The sequence below is a fragment of the Saimiri boliviensis genome, chromosome 9, assembly GCF_048565385.1.
Source record: "Saimiri boliviensis isolate mSaiBol1 chromosome 9, mSaiBol1.pri, whole genome shotgun sequence".
Classification (NCBI taxonomy): Eukaryota; Metazoa; Chordata; class Mammalia; order Primates; family Cebidae; genus Saimiri; species Saimiri boliviensis.
The window spans coordinates 96,848,360-96,868,008 of NC_133457.1; the positions used below are offsets into that span (position 1 = coordinate 96,848,360).

Sequence of the window (19,649 nt, forward strand, 5' to 3'; positions counted from 1 at the left end):
GAATCAGAGCTCCCTAAAGAAAGGACTGATTCCTGGGTTGGGGCAGGAAATATCCAAGATGAGCCTGGAGTTTTATAGTGCCAGAAAGCAAGAAAGCACTAAAAAAAAGCAAGAAACAAACAAAAACCCCAAACGCCAATGAGGTATGTCAAAAGAGCACAGAAGCCAACTGAAAAAGCTCCCAATGGCCAAAGCTAGAACAATTTTAACAACAAAATAATGAAGTATTGAATGATCACCAAAGCATAAAATAAACAGCTATGAGTCCAGAGTTCTACAAATAGCTGAATAAATTAATAAGCAGGGGAGGAGGAACAAATCTCCCATGTATAAGAAATCTAGGCCGGGCGCGGTGGCTCAAGCCTGTAATCCCAGCACTTTGGGAGGCCGAGGTGGGTGGATCACGAGGTCAAGAGATCGAGACCATCCTGGTCAACATGGTGAAACCCCGTCTCTACTAAAAATACAAAAAATTAGCTGGGCATGGTGGCGCGTGCCTGTAATCCCAGCTACTCAGGAGGCTGAGGCAGGAGAATTGCCTGAACCCAGGAGGCGGAGGTTGCGGTGAGCCGAGATCGCGCCATTGCACTCCAGCCTGGGTAACAAGAGCGAAACTCCGTCTCAAAAAAAAAAAAAAAGAAATCTAAATAATTTATGTGGATAATTCACCCTCAGAAAGGCAGAGCATGACACCCCACTCTTCAGGTGCAGGTTGCACGCCGTGCCCTCCTTCCCAAGTGCATACGTGGAAAGAAGGAAAAGCAGCCCAACAGTGGAGAAACCAGATGAGCATGATCTCAGCCAGGTGTGATCAAGGCCAATGTCAACAGTCACAACTCATGTGACAGTATGGACCCTTAACAAAATGTGATGGAAACGACATCCCACGTCTGTGGTCTTCCTCCTAATAACCCATAACCCCAGTTTTATACAGAGAAAAACATCAAATTTCTAAATTCGACAAAATACATGACTAGCACTCTTTGAAACTGTCAGGGTTATCAAAAACAAAGAAAGTCTGAGAAACTGTCAAAGCCAAAAGGAGCTTAAAGGGACATGACAATTAAATGTAATGTATCCCAGATGAAATCTTGGAACAGAAAAGGAAATTAGGTAAAAGCTAAGGGGATCTAAACAAACCGCAGAGTTTAGTTACAATCCTGTGTCAATATGGTTCATTAATGGTAACAAATGTATCACCCTAATGTAAGACATTAATAACAGGGGGAACTGTGGGTCTGGGAGTGGGCGATGTGGATACTCTTACTATCTTCCCAATTTTTCTATAAAGTTAAAACCCTTCTCAAAAATAGTCTATCAAAAAAAAAAAAAAAATGAAAACACAAACGTAGTAACAGAAAACATGGGGGTGGAGTGGAGTTAGCCTTTTTAAGACTCAACTGCAGAAACAATTTAAAGAAAAAATTGATACATCAGAGGACATAAAAATAAATGTGACAGCACACACACAGCATCGGCAAGATCAAAAGAGAGAGGGCTACAGATGGGGAAAAGGAGGCAATGGCTAACTCTGGGGAATCCAAAGAGAGGAAATGGAGTCACAGCATGCTAATTGGGTCAGCTATGAATAATATGCACACAGTCATAATAATACAAATAACGAATAGCAATTTATCTAAATAGAGAAGTATAGATATGTTTTGCAATGGAGGAAGGAGAAATAATAAGTGTATTAACATGAGGGTGTAGGAGTACAAATACTAATTTCCTATAGCAAGAAATTAACAACAACAAAAGCCCCAATTAAAAAATAAAGAACTAACAGTATAAGCAGGTTATTTCAAAATAGGAGTTAAATACCAGAAGGGACAGCTAAATGATACGAAAGAAAAGAGCCTGTTGCTAGGGAGTAGAAACTGAAGTGTCCGCTATTGTTCTATATTATTATTATTATTATTATTATTTTGAGGAGTTTCGCTCTTTCGCCAGGTAGGAGTGCAGTGCCATGATCTGGGCTCACTGCAACCTCTGCCTCAAGGGTTCAAGTGATCCTCCTGCCTCACCATGCCTGACTAACTTTTGTATTTTTAGTAGAGATGAGGTTTCACCATATTGGCCAGGCTGGTCTCAAACTCCTGACCTTGTGATCCACATGCCTCAGTCTCCCAAAGTGCTGGGATTACAGGCATGAGCCACCACACTTGGCCATGTTCTAAATGATTTTTTAAAATGTATTCTAGGCCAGGTGTGGTGGCTCATGCCTGTAATCCCAGCATTTTGGAAGGCCAAAGTGGGCAGATCACCTGACATCAGGAGTTCAAGACTAGCCTGGCCAACATGGTGAAACCCTGTCTCTACCAAAAATATAAAAATTAGCTGGGCATGGTGGTACCCGCCTGTAATCCCAGCTACTCAGGAGGCTGACGGAAGAGAAACGCCTGAACCTGGGAGGTAGAGGTTGCAGTGAGGATTGCATCACTGCACTCCAGCCTGGGTGACAGTGAGACTCCATCTCAAAAAAACAGTATTTATCTATAAAAATAAAAATAACTGTAGGCTGGGTGTGGTGGCTCACACCTGTAATCTCAGCACTTTGGGAGGCCGAGACTGGCAGATCACTTGAGGTCAGGAGTTTGGGACCAGCCTGGCCAACATGGTGAAACTCCATCTCTACTAAAAATACAAAAATTTAGCTGGGCATGGTGGTGGAGGTCTGTAATCCCAGCTACTTAAGAGGCTGAGGCAGGAGAATCGCTTGAACTTGAGAGGCAGAGGTTGCAATGAGCCAAGATCGCACCATTACACTCCAGCCTGGGCAACAAGAGTGAAACTCCATCTCAAAATAAAAAATAAAAATAAAGGCCGGGCGCGGTGGCTCAAGCCTGTAATCCAGCACTTTGCGAGGCCGAGGCGGGTGGATCATGAGGTCAAGAGATCAAGACCAACCTGGTCAACATGGTGAAACCCCGTCTCTACTAAAAATACAAAAAATTAGCTGGGCATGGTGGCGCGTGCCTGTAATCCCAGCTATTCAGGAGGCTGAGGCAGGAGAATTGCCTGAACCCAGGAGGCGGAGGTTGCGGTGAGCCAAGATTGCGCCATTGCACTCCAGCCTGGGTAACAAGAGCGAAACTCCGTCTCAAAATAAAAATAAAAATAAAAATAAAAAATAAATGCAAACAAATCCCAGCAATTTAAAAAGGGATAAAGGGCCACCTAGAAGTGATTTCTGTAGGTGAGCTGCCCTGGGACTGTGGTGGAAGGTCTGGGGGGCACAAGGTAGAAGCTCATAGCAGCTACTCCAACTGCACATCCTCTCCCAGCAGAAATGCTCCAGGGATCATCCTCTGCCTAGAGAAATCCCAACAGCAGCCTTGGTCAAGGTCAGTATTTCAGTAGCTTTTGTTTTCTTGCTGCAGCACAAACCTTCCATAGTACTGGGAATGTACCGAGACAGGGAGAAGGTCTGGGCTATAGATTCTCATGAGGATCCTGAAAACGTGGCCGACAGCATTTCCAGCCTTTCCTGTGCTCTCGTGGTGGCAAGTTGGGCCCCTGCAGCTCAGCTACGCAACAAGAGGAGGTAATAGATGGAGCCAAGGAAAGAAGCCAGAAGCGGACCAGCAAGGCTGGGAGGAGGGAAGACAGTCGGTGGGAAGGGCAGGAGCCTGGGAGGCTGGGAACTGAGAGGAAAGAGGTCGCCTCAGTGGAAAGCCCTGTGGCGAGAGAATGAGGGGGTCTAAAATCTAGGCAGCCAAAGCAGCAGACCCCATATCCTCACAAATGCCACAGGGTCCACTCCACTTACTGCTCCATGCACATTTTCAGCAGCAGACACAGATGCTCAAAGTTTGAAGAGACGAGTCTAGAGAAATGGCTATCGCAAGACAGTAGCAAAATCTGCAAATTGTGAAAAGGGAGTGGAGATGGCAAAGATGTGCTGACAGCTAGAAAGAAGGATTCTGCCTCTCACAGCAAAGCTTAACAGACCTCTTCACCCTCCTCCAAGAGCAGACCTCCAAGGTCTGGAGAGTACTGGGAAACTGTCTTTGATCATCATAAAGTATCACACTTTGCCCTACTTAATGCTTTTTCTTGCCTTGAACATTTATTTAACATTAATAGCATGACTCCCTCTTTTTAAATGTTCCTTTTTGTGTCATTTTGAAAAATGTCATTTGTAAATACCAAACGCCATTTAAGAAGGCCCATCTGAGTCTTTTATGATATTGTGACGTGAAATTTAACCCATTCACATTTTTTGTGTTTAGTAGTTTGGTCTTGTTTGTGCTATGTTACTTTATGTAATTTATTATATGTACCTATTTATCATATTCCATTATATTTATTTTATATGTATACATATTTTATATTTCTTTTTCATGGTTTGTTTATTCCCTATTTAATCACTCTTAATGGACTGATTACGTTTTCTGTGTTTCTTTTATTCACTCTACTTAGAAGTTCTAAATTCTATTTCTATTCCATGGAGATTACTCTTTAAAGAAACATCTCAGAAGCTCTGCTTCTTTAGGAGACCATCAAAGGTCACAACATTGACCCACAGCAAGAGACCAGGTCATGGTTCCATTCTGCTATTTCTCCTCTGAACTCCCACCTCACCTGGGCTGCAGAGCAGCCTGAGGAAAGAAAAAAGAGAATCATCACTGCCATCAGGTTCCTAAATGTGACTGTCCCAGTCATTGGGTTCTGCATGGTAAGAACCCTATAAGTCAGCATTGTTTGAGTAGGTGACAGTCTCTCACAGTAACCCATTAACACTCCTTCTCCTTTGTGTCTGCCCATATTTTGGGGGTCTTTCCGGGCAGAGGGGAAATTGAGAGGGTTCATAAGAAAGAGAATGGATAATGATTAAAAAGTGGATGTAGTTAGCCAAAAACATCGAAACAACCCAAATGTCCATGAACAGATAAATGTAGTAATAAACAAAATATGGTCTACCCATACAATGGAATATTACTATCATAAAAAGTAATAAAATCACCCAGGCACAATAGCATACACACTTGTAATCCCAGCACTTTGGGAGGCTGAGATGGGCAGATTAAGCCCAGGAGTTCCAGGTCAGCCTGGACAACATGGAGAAATCCCATCTCTACAAAAAAAAAAAAAAAAAATCCACAAAAATTAGCCAGATGTGGTGGTGGTCGCCTGTGGTTCCAGATACTCAGGAGGCTGAGGTGGGTAGATTGAGCCTGGGAGGGTAGGCTGCAGTGAACTGTGTGTGTCACTGCACTCCAGCCTGGGTGACAGAGTGAGGCCCTTTCTCCAAAAAACTAACAAAAAGGAATAAAGTTCTGACGTGTGCTATCAGATGGATGAACCTTGAAGACGTTATGCACAAAAGGACAAATATTGTCTGATTCCACTGACATGAGGTGCCTAGAAGAGCCAATTGCATAGACAGAAAGCAGAACAGAGGTGACCAGGGCTGGGGGAGGGGAAGAAGGGAATTATTGCTTTATGGGTACAGAGTTTCTGTTTCAGGTGATGAACAAATTTTGGAAATAGATAGTTGGTGATGGTTGTGCAACATTGTGAATATACTCAGGGCCACTCAATTATATCTTAAACCTAGTTAAAATGGTACATTTCAGGTTTTATATATTTGTCACGGTTTTCTTAAAAAAAATAAATAAATGTGAGCCAGGCACGGTGGCTCATGTCTGTAATCCCAGCACTTTGGGAGGCCAAGGCGGGTGGATCACCTGAGTTTGGGAGTTCGAGACCAGCCTGACCTCCATGGAGAAACCCCATCCCTACTAAAATTACAAAATTAGCTGGGTGTGGTGGCGCATGCCTGTAATCCCAGCTACTTGGGAGGCTGAGGCAGGAGAACCGCTTGAATCCTGGGGACAGAGGTTGCGGTAAGCCAAGATTGTGCCACTGCACTCCAGCCTGGGCAACCAGAGTGAAACTCGGTCTCAAAAAATAAATAAATAAGCCAGTGCCCCTGAACTGCTTGGAGGGTCTCTAGCCCCTTCTGTTTTCTGTCCCAGGTGACAGCTCTGTGGCTGCCATTTTGTCCCCTCTACTGAGAAGAGCTCCTTAAGAGCAACCACACTCTTATCTATTCTTATAGCCCCATCTCCTGCACAAGGCCATTCAATGTGTCTATTAAGCAGATGTTGATTTATTTATTTATGTATTTATTTTTTGAGATGGGGTTTGTTCTTGTTGCCTAGGTTGGAGTGCAATGGCGCAATCTTGGCTCACCGCGACCTCCACCTCTTGGGTTCAAGCCTTTCTCCTGCCTCAGCCTCCCAGGTAGCTGGGATTACAGGCATGTGCCACCACACCAGGGTAATTTGGTATTTTTAGTAGAGACAGGGTTTCTCCATGTTGGTCAGGCTGGTCTTGAACTCCTGACCTCAGGTGATCCACCCGCCTCGGGCTCCCAAAGTGGTAGGATTACAGGTGTGAGCCACAGCGCCCAGCCACAGGTGTTGTATACTAATCACCATTACTAGCAATGTGGTCACTGAGATTTCCTCTAAGTGTCTGGGGCTGAGCACTTACACTGCTTGGTATCACTGAACTCTTGAGATAACTCTATGAGGCAGATGTGTTATTGTTACTCCCAAGCAACTGACGAGTTAAAAGAGGCACAGAGAGGTGAAGTAATGGCCCAAAGTCACACAGCTGGAAGGGCTAGAGCTGGGACTGTTAGGGTGGCATCGGCATCACAAAGTAAAGTGGGTGGGTGACGGGGATCCTGGCTGTGAACAGTGCCCGCTGCAGCTTCACGCTGGCTGGCTGGCTTGCTGGAGCAGGAAGGCCAATAACGTGGACATTCTAGGGCCCTGGGACCCTACAGACCCTGCAGGTCCCACGTGTGTACCCTGGGGAGGGGTCTGCTCCTCCTCACCTGCCCTCCAGAACCCAAGGAAAATTCTGAGCCAAGACAGAACAGTAGAGTAGAGGGAGGCAGAGGTTAATGGAGGCAAGTTAGAACCTCCATCACGTGGGCTCAGACGGAGGAGCCACACCATTCACACACTGCTGTGAGGACCATTAAAACCATTAGCGGGATATTAGCGCTGCTCTAGGAACTGCAGAGAGGGAGGCCAGGAAGGTACCCACAGTCCTGCCCTCCAGATAGAGCACAGGGATGGTAACAGCACACAGAAGAGCTGAGCCCTGAGCCTCTCTGGGACTCGGCTTCCTCTGAGTGGGAGAAGGCACGGAAAGTTGTCTCTCTGCTTCCACAGCTGATTTCTGTAAGGGGGCCTCAGTTCCAACACTGTCATCTCAGGAAAGATCATGTAGACATTAAATTGCATTCAAAAGGAAGGTGGGCGTGACGCCCTGTCACGGTCCTCTCCCAATAGGCCCTTATTTTCCTTATATTTAAGGTGGCTCCCAGGTCCCAGGCCAAACACAGCCGTCGACCTGTGCTTGCCACCCTCTGGCACGCAGGCTGCCAGCATCACTGCCAAGGGCAGCGTCCCTTTACAAAGCCCACGAGCAGTGGGTGATCCTCGCAGGCACCTTACGTTTTCCATCAGCACGCTGCTTCCAGAAAGCACATCCTTATCTGGGTCAGTGTGGGGAGAAACGGGGCTCGGCACAGGTCTGGGGATAGCAGAGATCTGGGCTCCAATTCATGTCAGAGGCTTTGTGGCCTTGAGCAAGTGCTGAGCCTTTCTGAGCCTCAGCTGTCAGATCTGTAGAATGAGGACAGTAACTCGAAGGATATCCCTGGTGAGGGATAAAGCGTGTAGACTGCTGGACACGGAAGAATCGCCTAATTAACTACCCATCTGCCTGAAACAGCACCCATCCCGCTCACTCCTGTGTCCCTCCTCCACTCCTCCTCTGAGCACTTCCTGCAGACCCCAGAGTGTTGGTTTGGTTTCTTCCTGTCTCTCTCATTGAACTGGGGGAGCCCGGCGGGCAGACACTTGGACCTGTTCACCACTGTCTCCTTGGCAGCTGGAGCAGTGCCTGACTCAGAGTGCACAAAAGGATGGACGGACAGCTGTGTGAATGAGTGAATGAAAGGAAAATCATATAAGCAGCTCCCTTGATAGGTGGACACAGCAGAGGGCAAAGAGACTCAGAATAATATGGGTCAACAAAGCAGGTTACTCCCCTCCTTCTTCAAGAGTCTGGAAGGGTAGCCACCAAGATATTCCATTGCCATGCTTTTGCTTTTTGGTGACTGATTTTTCTGCTGAGTCTCTGTGCTACTTGTGTAATAAAAAAAAATAAAAAAATAAAAAAAGAGGCTGGGTGCAGTGGCTCACGCCTATAAACCCAACACTTTGGAAGGCTGAGGTGGACAAATCACTTGAGGCCAGGAGTTTGAGACCAGCCTGGCCAACATGGTGAAACCCCATCTCTACTAAAAATACAACAACAACAACAACAACAACAAAATTAGCCAGGCATGGTGATGGGCGCCTGTAATCCCAGCTACTCTGGAGACCGAGGCAGGAGAATTGCTTGAACCCAGGAGGCAGAGGTTTCAGTAAGCCAAGATTGGGCCACTGCACTCCAGCCTGGTGTCAGAGCGAGCCTCTGTCTCTAAATAAATAATTAATAAAATAATAATAAAAATGATAAAAGAAAACCAAATAAGACAGAAAATGAAACCAGTGGCTGTGTGAAGAAGAGAGCCCAGCGCGCCTCACGGCACCTTGCTCACGCCCTTGAGAGCGAACCTGAAGGCTCGGCAGCTCAGGACGGCACCTGCTGGCTGGCTCTGGCCCTAAGACCATGGGTGGCACGTTCCTGGGATCTCACTTTATCAGGGAATATTAACGGCCGTTGTCTGAGATGGTCTACATTTCATGAAATCTTCCTTCCCTGCCTCTTCCAAGAAGATGCCCCTTCCTCTGTACAACTAAATATAATTTCCATTTTATATCTTTATAAGAGTATTCTTGAATTTAAAAAAAAACTCTTTGATCAGGCCACACTCCACTATTTTCAGCTTAGTGTGGCCACTTTGACGGCAGGTCCTGGGGTCTGTGTCTGAGGCTGGAGGTCCCGAGAGGGTAGAGTCTAACCCCCAGAGTGGTGTCTTGTACACTGAGGACACCATAACTCTTGGCTGCGCTGAACCAGACTTCAAGAATACTTTTTTTCTTTTTTTTTTTTTGAGATGGAGTCTTGCTCTGTAACCAGGCTGGAGTGCAGTGGCACAATCTCAGCTCACTGCACCCTCCGCCTGCTGGGTTCAAGCAAGAACCTTTCTTCTTTGTGTGAATCTTGTGTTGAGTTTTCATATTATCTAATGCCCTCTGCTGAGAAGGACTCATTTTCTAGCATATTAATCTGACACAACTGGCCTACAAGTAACGTGATTCTGTCCAGCCCTCAAGCAAATCCCCCACCAGCACACTGATGAAGCAAAATGAGGGGGAAGGTTCTCCTTGCCTTATCATTTGTCTCCTGGATACGTGATGCTGGAAAGAAATGGATTTTTTCTTACCCAAAGTTTGTAGACATAGAGCTTTGTTCAGCATTAATAAAATATTTATCCTGGCTGGGTGCAGTGGCTCACCCCTGTAATCCCAGCACTTTGGGAGGCCAAGGTGGGCTGATCACCAGGTCAGGAGTTTGGGACCAGCCTGGCCAACGTGGTGAAACCCTGTCTCTACTACAAATACAAAAATTAGCTGGGCGTGGTGGTGGGCACCTGTAATCCCAGCTACTCAGGAGGCTGAGGCAGGAGAATCACTCGAATCTGGGAAGCAGAGGTTGCAGTGAGCCGAGACCACACCACTGCACTCCCGCCTGGGCGACAGAGCAAGACTCTCTCTCAAAAAATAAAAATAAAAGATAAAAAATAAATAAAATATTTATCCTGTTTCCTGGTTACTTTAGTATTGGGGTTATTTTCCATGTAGCCTGCATTAGAGATTTGCAAACACTACAGATGTCCCCTGCTGGGATTTTGTGGTCAGAGTGATGAAAAGTAACCACTCTCAAAGCCTGGTCTTGGGACAGCTGGATTTGACAGCAGCCGAACCTGTCCTGTGGCTGCGTTTGGATGGTGGGGAGTCATTCACCCATCCTGGCCTACCTTTGCTCTACAGGAAATAAGCTAATAATTCAAGCATGTGTATTTTTAGTTCTAACTCAAGCCGAAGAATCCAAGACTGCTGGGTCCTTGGCCCTTCCTTGCTGCTGCAGATAAATAATCTGGTGAGCGATGCGATTTCACGTTATACCACGTGCCCAGCCATGAAACGGGGATAACGGCGCTGCCTAAGAACTGAGGCCTTGAGAGCTCATTGCTTTGCACAGCGTGCTGGAGACTGACAGATGAAGGGCTCTAGGCATGAGGCAGGAGGCTGCTTCACCAGCCAGGTGGTGAAAGGCAGGCCTGAACTCCCATCTCCCGCCGCACCCAGGAGAAGCTGGTTACATTCAGAGGCCCCCACTTGGAAACTACTAGTGAAGCAGAGGAAGTCACATCCAGCCCCACTGGAAGCAGAGGCCACCTTGATCTTGGCCCTGCCCCAGCTGGACTCCCAGAGCACCCTGGGGACAAATGCCCTCCACAGTCCTCCGTTCCTCTGGGAGCTGCCAGAGCCTCACCAGGGTAATTTATCCATCTCATGTTACGAACTTCAGTTCATCACCAGAACTCATCAGGTGCTTATGCTCCCAACACTGTGCTTTTCCCCTCCTGCCTCGGCTACAGGACTCATCACATTCTCTGCTGCAGCCACACCAGCCCCTCGAATCTCGTGCAGGCTTGGTCCTCCCTTGAGCCACAAGGCCTTTGCAGAAGCTTCTCCCTCAGCCTAGAATAGATTCTCTTCCCTTTGAATCCCACTCTCACCTGAAGCATCCATTTCTGAGGCAGAGCTTCCTGGACCCCTGCCTCAGTCCACCCTCCAGCCCACCCTAAGTACTCGCAGTGCCACGTGTCCTTCTGCCCCGTGGTGATGCCCCATTGATCACTTCCACCATGGTTAATCGCCGCCTACTGCGAGCTGGGCATTTGTGTGCGATCCTGCCGCTGCTGTCTGTCTCCCCTAGACCAGAAGAAAACACATATGGGGATGCCAGTCGGAATCTATCTCAGCACTTTGGGAGGCAGAGGCGGGTAGATTGCTTGAGCCCGGAGTTCGAGACCAGCTGGGCCAACAGGGAGAAACCCCGTCTCTATGAAAACTACAAAAAATTAGCCGGGCATGGTGGCAAAGGCCTATAATCCCAGCTACATGGGAGGCTGAGGTGGGAGAATCGCTTGAACCCGGGGGGGAGCAGAGGTCGCAGTGAGCCAAGATCATGCCACTGCACTCCAGCCTGGGTGACAGAGTGAGACTCTGCCTCAAAAAAATAAAAACAACAACAACAAAAACACACATAAGAAGAAGATCTAGGGGTACTGCTGTTTCTGCTCATCCCCAGTGCCTGGCTCACAGAACAGTGCTCTGCAAGTACCTGTGGAATGACCGAATCCTCATTAAAGCACCTAACCCGTAGTCTTAACTCTCCTCTTCCACTGACGCAAGTGAAGGCACAGTAAGGATTTTTAACCGGCTCAAATATCTGATTCGTTAATGAGAGATCCCAACTTGCACGACACTGACCACTACTGGTTTTAGTGGTGCCCTGGATTTAGTGCCCTTCTGTAGGAAAGAAAACCCCGGGGCTGTGCTCCCAGCTGTCCGTGTGGTTCTGTCCTTCGTTCCTCGTGGGCACAGATGAGAACGGTAGTAACAGTGTTTACGGGGCCAGGTGCCTTTGACAATGAGGACGCTTACAGGAAAGAAAGGCCACAGATTGCTCTTCAGCGGCAGTCAGAGGAGACCTGACACGGAGCCCGCACAGCGGTGCTGCGGCTCTACGAGCAACACCCTCATTACTGACACCCCTGGAGCCCAAACTACTTTGCCTGTGTGCGCTGGAAGCCCAATCCAAGCCCGTTTTCCCCACTGGAATTATTTGTGATGAGGTGAAGTTTCTTGGAGACGCAAACATTCCAGAACACGTGTGCTCAGATGAGAAGATGGGGGAGACACAGTTCTACCGAACAGTCCTACTGCTCAGAGCAAAGGTTCCTTCACACGGCCTCTAGGTGCTGGGCATGGAGTGGCGAAGGGAGGGCTCGCTGTCCCCGCCTCTTGAGAGGATACAAAGCTCTGCAGGTTCAAGCCACCCAGCTTAAGTCCTCAAACTGGGTATCACAGGCAGAGACGCTACCTGCACGTGTCCTGCTACATCAGCACGGATCTGGCCAAGGGGCCACCACCCTCTCGGAGCACGCGCGCTGGGGTTGTCAAGGAGACCAGCAGCACCGGACAGCCGCACCCAGGGCTGGAAGTCAGACTTGGGTTCTGACCCACCTTTCAACGGGAGAGAAAGAATCCAATCCCCTGCCAGGGCCACAAGGACACAACGGGTTCAGATGTCACAAGAGATGAGAACACTCTAAGCTGAAGCAAGAAGTGATTACCCTGGTTTTAAGTGGCGGCAGAGGACGGGGGTGGAGGGGAACTCACCTAGTCCTTTCTTTGAAAGACAGTCAGGCTACTTGCTTCGCAGAGGGTTAGGAGGTGGACTGTGTGGGAAGGCAGGCGAAAGGGAGTTTCTTTTCATAGCCTGTTTCCATGGTGCCTCATGGCCCTTGGCAAAGCCCAGCTGGGGAGGCCTGGATAGCCAGGAGGCCCCAGGGCCACCCTTCAAGGACTATCCTCCTAGTCCATCCGGGCCCCAAGAGTGACAGAGGCCACAAGCAGGCAGCCACTCTCTCTTGCCTCCCTGGGGGAAGGAGGCGAGAGGCCAGCGATCAAGGGCAAGCTGAGAGAACGACTCCAGCGTCGGGGGCTGCGGCCCTTCCCTCCCACATCCCCTCCTCCCGGGAGCCCACCCAAGGGGAAACTTTTCTTGCTGAAGACCCACAGGGTTGTCTGCACAGGAGACCCTCTCACGAGAAACACATTCTTGCTTCCCCCTCTCCGCCTGGACTGCACAGCCCAGATAACCAGATAAGGGCCTCTTTGATTTCCCGTGTGTTTACACAAGCTGTGGCCCCAAGACTTGGAAAGAATCAACCACCGCCAGGCAAGTCAGGACGCCTTCAGGTGGGGTGAGGGAGACTGCCACCTTACCTGCTCCTGGGAATTCATCACTCGAAGCTTCATCTGCTTCAGGTAGGTGGAGGTGAGGGGCATGTTGTAATCAATAATCCCGGAGACCAGCGGAGATGGAGGCTCATTTTCTGGCAGAAAGAACAAAAGGAAAGCCCTTTCAGTCTGTGCTGCAGGCCTGTAGCCCACACAGCACATTTAACAGAGCCCGTGGAAGAGGAAGCCACCTGAGAGGAGAAGGGACAGGTCAGAAGTCACAGACTCTGTGGCTCACCCACATCTGGCCCGGAGATGTGGACTGCATGGTGTTGAAAATCGTTTTTATTAGGTTTTAGAGATTTCACATGTTAAAAAAAAACTATGAGGCCGGGTGCAGTGGCTCATGCCTATAATCCCAGCACTCTGGGAGGCCGAGGTAGGAGGATCAGTTGAGCCCAGGAGTTCAAGACTGTCGTGGGCAATACAGGGAGATCTCATCTCTACAAATGATCAAAAAGAAAATCCGCCAGATGTGGTGGTGTGTGCCTGTAGTCCTAGCTACATAGGAGGCCGAGGTGGGACGATCGCTTGAGCCCAGCTGGTCAAGGCTGCAGTCTGCAGTGAGCTGTGATGGCACCACCACACCCCAGCTTCAGCGACAGAGACCAGCAACAACCTCCCCCATGCCCCTCCACGTGTACTTATATCAATATTTGGCTTCTTTGAAGAACGTAAGCTCTGGCCACCTGGGAACCCCACTCGCAATGTCAGGCAGCCACAGCTGCTTCAGCAGCCACATCTTTTCAGCAGGGTGTGTGGCTCCCATTTTGCCACAGTCCCCACCACTCCTTATCCTATTACACAGCTTTGCTCATTTGCAAGTATCAATTATGATACTTGCCAGACCCTTGAAGGCATTTGTGTTTCCAACCATTGTCTAAGTCAGTTCTCTTCCAGGTGAACACATGCCACTCTCACCCCACCCGATCCCGCCACCACGCAGCATCCCCCAAAAGCATCCTCAGGTGCCAGATGGCTCCCAGGTGTGAGCCAGGCCTCCAGTAACCCCCAGATTCTGGTTCCTCCTTCATCTTATGCAGAGGAACATTCTCCTCCCGTTTATTCCTTTGTTGTCTTGACAATCAAAGTGATGCATGTTCTCTTTTCAGAGAAGTTACAAAGTGCAGAAAGATGTAAAGAAAAAATTTAAAAGCCGTAATTGCACCACACAGCTTGGCATATGCTTCTGTTTATTTTTTTCCCTGTGATTTTTCTTTTTTACACATGATCTCATAATGCATACAGAGAATTCCAGTCTGCTTTTAAAAAGTTTTTCTTTTTTTTTTTTTTTTTTTTTTTTTTTTTTTTGAGACGGAGTTTCGCTCTTGTTACCCAGGCTGGAGTGCAATGGTGCGATCTCGGCTCACCGCAACCTCTGCCTCCTGGGTTCAGGCAATTCTCCTGCCTCAGCCTCCTGAGTAGCTGGGATTACAGGCACGCGCCACCATGCCCAGCTAATTTTTTGTATCTTTAGTAGAGACGGGGTTTCACCATGTTGACCAGGATGGTCTCGATCTCTTGACCTCGTGATCCACCCGCCTCGGCCTCCCAAAGTGCTGGGATTACAGGCGTGAGCCACCGCGCCCGGCCCTAAAAAGTTTTTCTTCTTAACATTTTGTCTTAGGTATTTTCCCCAACATTAAGAATCTGATTTTGCTTTGCAAGTCGAATTTTGATGGCTGTGTCATATTTTGCCATAATTTGCTTAAGTCACTCTCTAATGACTGGCTCTTTAGGTTGTTTCCCATTGGGACTATTATAAACAACACTGCGGAGGACATCTTTGTACATAAATATTGCTCCTGATCTTTGCCTTTTTGGAACAGATTACAAGAAATTAAAAGGTAGAGACATAGTTTGATCACCATTAAAATCTCTGGCCAAGCTGCTGCAGGAATTGTTTCAGTTACTTGCTATCTGGCCTTTTCCTCCTAGGACTCAGGCCAGATTCATTTTGCCCCAGGCCTTTAATCAAAAGGTGCCTCTGGTGCCTTGTCCCACTGATGGGCTGAGGAAAAGCATAAGGAAGAGCAGGGGCAACTTCCAGACGAAGTGCCCTCTACCATCAAAAGGAGGCCCAAGAGACAGGCTGCAGGGGAGGCAGGTGACAGGGCAGAAGTGGGGGAGGTCCAGAGAATATCCGGGGTGACTCGTACTACCTGCCCCTCCAGAGTCACAGCCCAAATCTGGAACCTTGAAAACGCGATACCAAGTGCAAGAAGCCAGACATCAAACGACAAACACGGTATGATTCCACTTACACGAAATAACGAGAATCGGTAAATTCAAAGACAGTAACTGGAGGTTACTGGGGGCTGGTAGCGGGGGAACGGGATGTTATTGCTTAATGGGTACAGAGTTTCTGTTTGGGGTGATGAAAAACTTTTGGAAATAGGCAGTGGTGATGATTGCTCAACAGTGTGAATATATCTTTAAAACGGAACAATTAAAAATTATTAAGGCTGGGCATGGCAGCTCACACCTGTAATCCCAGCACTTTAGGAGGCCAAGGTGGGAGGACTGCTCGACTCCAGGAGTTCAAGGCCAGCCTGGGCAACACAGTGAATCCCTCGTCTTTACTAAAAGGTTAAAAATAAAGTTAGCTGGGTGTGGTGGTGTGTGCCTGGAGCCCCAGCTACTCAGGAGGCTGAGGCGGAAGGATCACCTGCACTGGGGACGTTGAGGCACCACTGCACTGTAGCCTGGGTGACAGGCACCCCGTCTCAAACAGAAAAAAAAATTACTAAAAAGGCAAGTTTGTATGTTGTAAATATTTTACCATAATTTAAAAAGAAAAAAAGTCTCTGCAATCAAGGGGTGAAGTTACCCCAAGAGGACAAGGGAAGTCCCTGCTTGGCAAGGATAGAAACAGCCCTGCAGAAAAGGTGGGGGCCCAGAGTAGCGGGTCTAGAGGATGGGGTCCACTTTGACCCTGCGGACCTCTGGTGACTTCACAGATCCAATCACATTTTGAATCAAGTTTTACAGAAATGCAAAACTTCGTTTTGCTCTGTAAAGCTATGTTGTCACATAGAATGTTTTCTTCTTTGTTCTTGGAGGAAGAAGTAGATGTCGGCCAGGGGTGGTGGCTCATGCCTGTAATCCCAGCACTTTGGGAGGCCGAGGCAGGTGGATCGCCTGAGGTCAGTTTGTGACCAGACTGACCAATATAGTGAAACCCCGTCTCTACTAAAACTACAAAAATTTGCTGGGTGTGGTGGCACATGCCTGTAATCCCAGCTACTCGGGAGGCTGAGGCAGGAGAATCACCTGAACCCAGGAGGCAGAGGTTTCAGTGACCAGAGATGACACCACTGCACTCCAGCCTGGACGACAGAGCAAGACTCCGTCTCAAAAAAAAAAAAAAAAAAAAAAAAAAAAGGAAGTAAATGCCACTAATGGAATGCCTAAGAAACTGGCTTGAAAGGGACCACTCCCTCCCTGTAAAGAGACTTCCTCTTGGTTGGGTGCCAGGGATCCTCTGTACTGATACCCACCAGCCCCTTTGGCAGCGATGCCCAGTGCCAAACTCAAGTGGGCTTCCACCCCCCGTCAACCTAGATTTGAGTTCCTTAACCTCAGTGGGATTTTGGGCCCTGGCCCCATTCATCGGCCAGGTCGGATGTGATATATCAGGCAGGCAGTCTAGTGATGACATGGCAAGGGATCACTCAAAAGAGCCCTGGCTCCTGTTTGCAGAGGTGGATGTTCGGACTGAGAATTCTGTCATTTGTTTCATTTCCTCAAAGAGGAGTCTGTCTGGTAAGAAGCTGTTAAGCGCCGTGGTAAATGTGAAAGGCCCCGTTCGCTCTCGAGGCCCACCGCCAGCCCTCTGTTGGGTGTTGCGGGGGTTCTCTGGGTTCGGTAGTCACGGAGGCAGGGAGTTGTGCTGTTTTACTGATGGTTGTCCCCGTCCTGACTGTAGTGCCGTGGCTGCTCGTGAGAAAGTATCTTTAATAAAACTAGTGACAGTGTGGCTTAGGAAGAATAAACCAGTGGCCGGGACAGCACCCTTGGGAGGCGGGAAAAGAGATCTTCCTTGGCCTTTTCCCACCCCAGCATCTCCAGAGATGAGAAACCACTTCTGGTGCCCACAGGTGAGCCAAGAGAACTCAGAAGAGGAAGGCAGGGCGCCCTGATCTTGGGGGAGCTGGAACTTCCCGAGCAGACCCCCAAACCCATTGGAGAACAGCTTACATTGCTGTAAGGTGAAATCCTTGATTCTGCAGCTCCAGAATGAGAGTTCTGTGAGGGAGGCAGGACCCTGGCAGGCAGGGGACGTTCTAGGTGAGGAAATGAACCATGGAGCCATGGGTGAGGGGTGAGAGCTCAGCCACACCACAGTGAGGAGAAAGGCAGGCAGGCTTTTCAGCAGTGAGGGGCCCCAGTGTGCTGGACTCGGTAAGTGAGTGCACACTGAGAGGACGGGCTTGGTGGGAAAGAGAGACAGAGCAGGGGTCAGTGGAGCCCCACGGAGTCAGAGGCTCACAGTGAGAAAAAAGCCAGGACCGGGGACGAGCTCAGGTGGAAATGTGAATAAGGAAGAAGCGGGTTCCTTGGGCTCTGCTGAGACAGGCCGCCCCCTCCCCGCCACCTGGTCAACACGGGGTGCCACACTCGAGCCTCTACAAATAACCTGATGGTGCAGCACTGCTAGGCACGGTCGCCATGGAGAAGGGTGAACTAGGAGCTAGCAAGGGTCACGGAGCCTAAATCCCCTGGCAGGCTGCTGGCAAGAGAAGCACAGACGCGCCCAGGGAGATGTTTCAACATCTCTTTGCCAAGGAAAATGGAAGCCCACCCAGGCGCCAGACCCAGTTTTATGCAGTCTTTTTTTTTTTTTTTTTTTGAGACAGAGTTTCGCTCTTGTTACCCAGGCTGGAGTGCAATGGCGCGATCTCGGCTCACCGCAACCTCCACCTCCTGGGCTCAGGCAATTCTCCTGCCTCAGCCTCCTGAGTAGCTGGGATCACAGGTGTGCACCACCATGCCCAGCTAATTTTTTGTATTTTTAGTAGAGACGGGGTTTCACCATGTTGACCAGGATGGTCTCGATCTCTTGACCTCGTGATCCACCCGCCTCAGCCTCCCAAAGTGCGGGGATTACAGGCTTGAGCCACCGCGCCCGGCTATGCAGTCTTGAGAATAATCAATGATGTGGGTGCTTGGGCCAGGCCGAGCCGGACACTGGCCTGTGCAGCTGCGCACCAAGGGCACTCATCAACCAACGCCAACTTCAACCACAGGAGCGACCTCGTTTCCCCAGTGGAACACCACGTGGCGATTCTCAGGAGCTTCCACCTACAGCACGAAGGACTCTCAGTCCAGAGACACGGGTATGAAAGCTCTTCCAGGAGGGGGTGGGCGTCGAAGGATGTGTGCACGATGGGGGCCTGGCACAGAGAGGCCGGGAGACCAGCCAGCCTCGGGGGCTTCACATTTGGAAACAGAGATCCCAGGCCTGAGGCCAGCTCAAAAGACGGCAAAAAAAAAAAAAAAAAAAAAAAATCTTCCTGGGGAAGTTAAGTCTTCAAGGAGTGCTGATGCCTGTGCATTCGGGGTGAGGAAAGTGAGGAACCTGTGTGTGGGGCCGTCCCCGGGCTCAGGAAACAAGTGTGAAGGATGAGCCGGGGGGACGGACCTGAGTCCTTTAGGGTCACTGGAGGAAGAGCTCAGAAGGCACTGGAGGAGCTCAAGGAAGCTTTGTGGAGAGGATCTGAATGGGACTCACCATCTCTTGCTCAGCTGACAGCCACTGAGCACCTGCTTAGGGCTCCCCACACACCCTCTCGCTAGACACTCCCAGGAACCTTGTGAGGTGGGTCCTTGTGGTAATACCCTGACTTCACAGATGAGGCAATGGCACACAGAGAAGCTGGGCAACCTTCCCACAGTCCCACAGCAAGTGAGTGCGAGAGCCGAGAGGGGCCAGGTGTGGAGGCCTTGGAAAGCACGCAGAGGAGTCTGGGCCTGCTTGTGAAGAGGCAGAGACCCGAGTGGACAGCCTGCCTGTGGAGTAAGAGTCAGCACTGCTGCCCACTGGCAGCTCCCAGTTTGCAGCCATGCAACAATATTTTGTCACATCAAAGAAAACAGAGACATGGCTCCAAAGGTCCCTTTCCCAAGAGCTGGCTGGTCTGAAGTCACACCCAGTTTGCATACTCTGCCTTCAACTCCTCAGGGGCAGTGGGAGAGGAGCGTGGAGTCGGGAGGCCCTGGAATTTCCCGTCCTCAGACTTCCTGATCCTCCACCGCCTCCTTTGTTTATGCTCCTGGCACTGGGGGAGGGCATGGGGCTGTCTGGGCGCCCCCCCCAACTCTGCTGGGGAGAAACCGCTGAGCAAAGGAGGCCGCTCTGCTTCCTTTCTTTCTTTTTAACATGAGGCCAGGAAGCCAGGCATTCTCCCAGCAGCCCTCAAGGAGCCTCCATCCTGTCCCCTGTCCCCGCTCCCTCCCACCTTCCTGGGGCAGGAACACTGGGCCTGCCTCTGGGGCTAGTGCAGGCTCTGGTTTCCCAGCAGCTGGAGAGGGAGAAGGGAGGGCTGGCAGTGCAGGGCTGCCTGGGAGACAGCA

General features: G+C 49.4%; 1 protein-coding gene across 4 annotated transcripts in view; it reads right to left on the reverse strand.

Annotated features, from left to right (window-relative positions):
• Positions 1–19,649, reverse strand: part of NOL4L (nucleolar protein 4 like) — a 148,885-nt gene that overhangs the window by 59,378 nt on the left and 69,858 nt on the right. For all 4 annotated transcript variants that reach the window (XM_039479274.2, XM_074406395.1, XM_039479275.2 and 1 more), the window contains exon 4: positions 13,059–13,168. In XM_039479274.2, the coding sequence (XP_039335208.1) occupies positions 13,059–13,168 (110 nt within the window). The remainder of the gene's footprint in view (positions 1–13,058; positions 13,169–19,649) is intronic.